The sequence below is a fragment of the Pteropus alecto genome, unplaced genomic scaffold (genome assembly GCF_000325575.1).
Source record: "Pteropus alecto unplaced genomic scaffold, ASM32557v1 scaffold157, whole genome shotgun sequence".
Taxonomy (NCBI): domain Eukaryota; kingdom Metazoa; phylum Chordata; class Mammalia; order Chiroptera; family Pteropodidae; genus Pteropus; species Pteropus alecto.
The window spans coordinates 2,960,936-2,964,413 of NW_006440626.1; the positions used below are offsets into that span (position 1 = coordinate 2,960,936).

General features: G+C 59.2%; 1 protein-coding gene across 1 annotated transcript in view; it reads left to right on the top strand.

Moving 5' to 3' along the window:
• Positions 1-1,146: 1,146 nt before the first annotated feature.
• Positions 1,147-3,478, top strand: part of SHISA8 (shisa family member 8) — a 5,552-nt gene continuing 3,220 nt past the window's right edge. Inside the window, exons 1-2 of the mRNA XM_025050586.1 lie at positions 1,147-1,153; positions 2,470-2,685. Coding sequence (XP_024906354.1) covers positions 1,147-1,153; positions 2,470-2,685 — 223 coding nt within the window. The remainder of the gene's footprint in view (positions 1,154-2,469; positions 2,686-3,478) is intronic.

Below are 3,478 nucleotides of genomic sequence, written 5' to 3' on the forward strand. Positions count from 1 at the left end.
GGACGGCACTGCCTGTCCAGTGGGCTCCCCATCGCGACTCTTCATCCTCCGTGTCCCTCTCGGAACTCTGGTCCTCTCTGCAGCCGCTCCTTCTGGTTCTTCCTTCCTGTCTCTGACCATCTCCAAGTCCGTGTCTCCCTCCCCCACCTCTCCTCCCCCTCTACCCCCCCCACCCCGCCCCGCATCACAGAGGGAGACAGCTGATACCGCCCTGTCTCTCCTTGACCTTCCGGCGGAGCTGGGTGCTGGGCCGCCCTCCCCGCGCTTCCCGCTTCTTCCGGAGTGAGCGGGGAGGGCTAGTGGCCGGATAGAGGGTACAAGGTCCGCGCCCAGGGGCGTGGGCCTGGGGCTCAAGCCCAGTAGCGGGGGGTTGTGGGGTATGGGCAGACGAAGCGTTGGGAAGGGAGGGGAGAGGGCATGCTCTGGAGCTCGCTGGGCGATCTCCCTCCTGCTTCTCCGCTCACTTTTCCCTCCTTCTCTGCACCCCTAGAGCTGTGACTCAGACCTGACCTTTCCCTGGGGTTTCAGAAGGCCTCTCCAATTCACCCCACTCAGTCACCTCCAGGCAAGGGTCAGGGTCTCCTCCCCTTGTGTAGAAAGGGGACTGATGGGTGGAGGCCAGGACAAGCTCCAGCTGAGTTCTGAGCTCTGTGTGAGGTGGGGTGTACAGGATCCACGTTCTCTTCCTCACCGGGATAGGGACTCAGGAATGCTGTGCCCTGACCCTGGGACCCTCACCCCACCCTTACACTCATACATGCCCCCAGCTACCCGCATGTCCTGCGGCCTGCACCCTCCTCTCTCAGGTCCTGGCTCCCTTGGGCATGATGTGGGCTGCTCACATTGCTTGTGACAGGCTGGTATTTAGAAGTGACAATAGAGAGAAGCCCCCACGCCTGGGTGGGCCAGCTGTGGGTGCTTCCCCCGCTCCTAGACCCCAGGGGCAGGGAATGAGTGCTTCCTTGGCATTCCATGGCACCCCTTGTACCCAGACCACTTAGCCTACGCGTCCCAGACAGCTGCAGGGCAGAGCTGGGGCTGGATCCTGGCCTTGCTTCTGTGCTACCTCCACGATGTGGAGGCTTCAGCCTGGGTCCCAGATGCTGCCAGGGCAGGACTTGGGCCTCCTGAGCTTTAGAGACCCCCATGCTGGGTAAGAAGGAGAAGACAGAGCATGTCCTTGACCAGAGGGGGACAGCAGGAGCTGAGGGCCATGATGGTATAGAAGGGGTGGCTGGGGCAGCCCAGCTGACTTGTTCACCTAGCACCCACTTCATCTGCAGGGGACTGGGAAGCAGGTCCGGTGAAGCTTGAGGAAGAGCTGGAACACCCCCGATGTGCTATGTGGCCTGAGTCAGTCCCTTCCTCTATGAGCTTCAGGCTCCTCTGTACCTTGACTCCCTTTTCTCCTCCAGGGAGACCTGGGACCCAACCTGAGCTCATGTGTGGGTGTGTTGTGAACTCCGGCGCTACTCCCAAGTCTCCCCCTTAATTCTACTGTGTTGAGGTCGATGGTCAGGGAAGGCTTCCTAGAGGGCTTGGAGGGGAGCTGCACTCTGTCCTTGGAGAAAGTTTGTGCAAAGGCCCAAAGGCATGAAAATTACTTAGGTGTTTGGGAGAGCTGGTTGGCCTGTGTTTTGCATGGGTGGGTAGCTGAGAAGTGGGCAGGGCATAAAGGTCAGCTCAGGTAGGCACCAGGAGACTTTCAGACTCTGCCACATTGCAGCCAAACTGTGCCCATTCCAGGCGTCCCACCTCTAGTGTGCTTCTTCATGAATCAGCCATTTGAGGCCCCAGCCCCAGAAAGAGGGTCAGACCAAGCTAGGAGAAAATCATAGGTTCCGGACATTGAAGGCAGCTGGGCTGAAGGCTGGGTCTGGCTTCTGCGAAAAAAGGCTCAGTCAGATGCTGTCACAGCTGGGTGGGGGCTGGGTGTCCTGGTACCCAGAGAGGCCACTGCCCAAGGTCACGCAGCCTTTAGTGCTGGGCTGCTGCAGGGGGATCTCCTGGCTCCCATCTCCCCCTATCTGTCTGTCCGGTGCTGGCAGCTATGTCCTAGGAGCCAGCAGAAGCCCCTGCTGCAGGTGAGGAACTGGGTAGGCCTTCTTTAGGCTTCCTGGAGGAGGGAATCCGGTGGGGTTTAAAGAATGAGTAGTTTTACCGGAGGAGATGGAGAAAAGGGTATTGTCAGCAGCACGAGCAAAGTCCAGGAGACATATGCTCGCAGAGCTTGTGTTGGGAGAGGAGGCTTAACTCAGGGGGTCTTGGACAGTGGACTCCAGGAAGGGGAATGGGGGGGGTGGCCTTGGTTACACATGACCCCATTAGAGTTTCCTGACCTGCTCTGGGAAGTGGTCGTATTGGGGCCACAGGTCAGTAGATGTGTAAGGTCAATCACAGGAGAGAAGGGAGGCCCAGAGAGGTTGAAAGAGCTTCCCAGTGCTACGTAGTAAGATGGTGGCGGCCAAGTCTGGCCTTTGATAGGGCACAGCCTCGCTGATGGGGAAGTGGGAGGCTGGGAGGGCTGCTTCTCACCACTCTTTTCCCACAGGACACTGACAGAACTTCTGAAGCAGTCAGGCCCCCAAGAGCCACTGCCCCCGCCTCTGGGCCCACCCCTGGGTAGCTGTGTCCAGGTGCAGATGGCTGATGGCCTCCCCCGGAGCTCCCCCCACAACAGCACAGGTGAGTGGGCTGGTGGGCGGGCACTTGTTAATCTATAGCACAGGAGCTTGCTCGTCTAGGAGCAAGGGCCAGGGAGGAAGGGAAGGGGCGTGATGATGGGCAAGAGGCTCTGAGCAGACTGCTTCCCAAATGGAAATGAGCTGCCTGCTGCTGCAGGTGTGTGCTGCAGGTGTGTACTGCAGGTGTGTACAGGGGCTGGGCAAGCTGGGCCACTCCCCTTAGTGGAGAGGGACCATCCGAGAGGTCCTGCATCCTCCAGCCTCAGGGACTCTGTGAGGAAGGTTCCAGATTCAGGGATCCCTGGCTCAGGCAGTGTTTCTAGGCTCCCGTTAGCACCCTGGGGTCTGCCGGGGTCTGTGACCTCCTTGGACCATTTCCTCCACGCTGCAGCCTCCTCTTGGCCTCCTGTTAGCAAGATGGGCTCGACAGCACATCCGGTCCCACGTACACACAACTCCGCTGTGTGGGCTCTAATCCTCAGACATTCCTTCCATCTCCTCCAGCAGCAGGTCCTGGGACTCAGTGCCTGGCTCAAGTCGAACATGCTGGGCGAATCGTCCGTTAGGATAGCACCCACTTGGGACTGGCCGCTATTCATGAGCCAGGCCGGTTTCCAAGCGCTGGAGATTCTGCCCTGAAGACAGGTTCCACTCTCAGTCTCGCCCAAAAGCCACCCCACAAGTTCTCACTGAACTGCAGCTGGGGAGGGGGCTGTGAAGGAGGTATCACAGGTGCATAGTGTTCTGTGGTCAGGGGGCTGAGTCTCATATTACCCCCCCTTTAGACAAGAAAC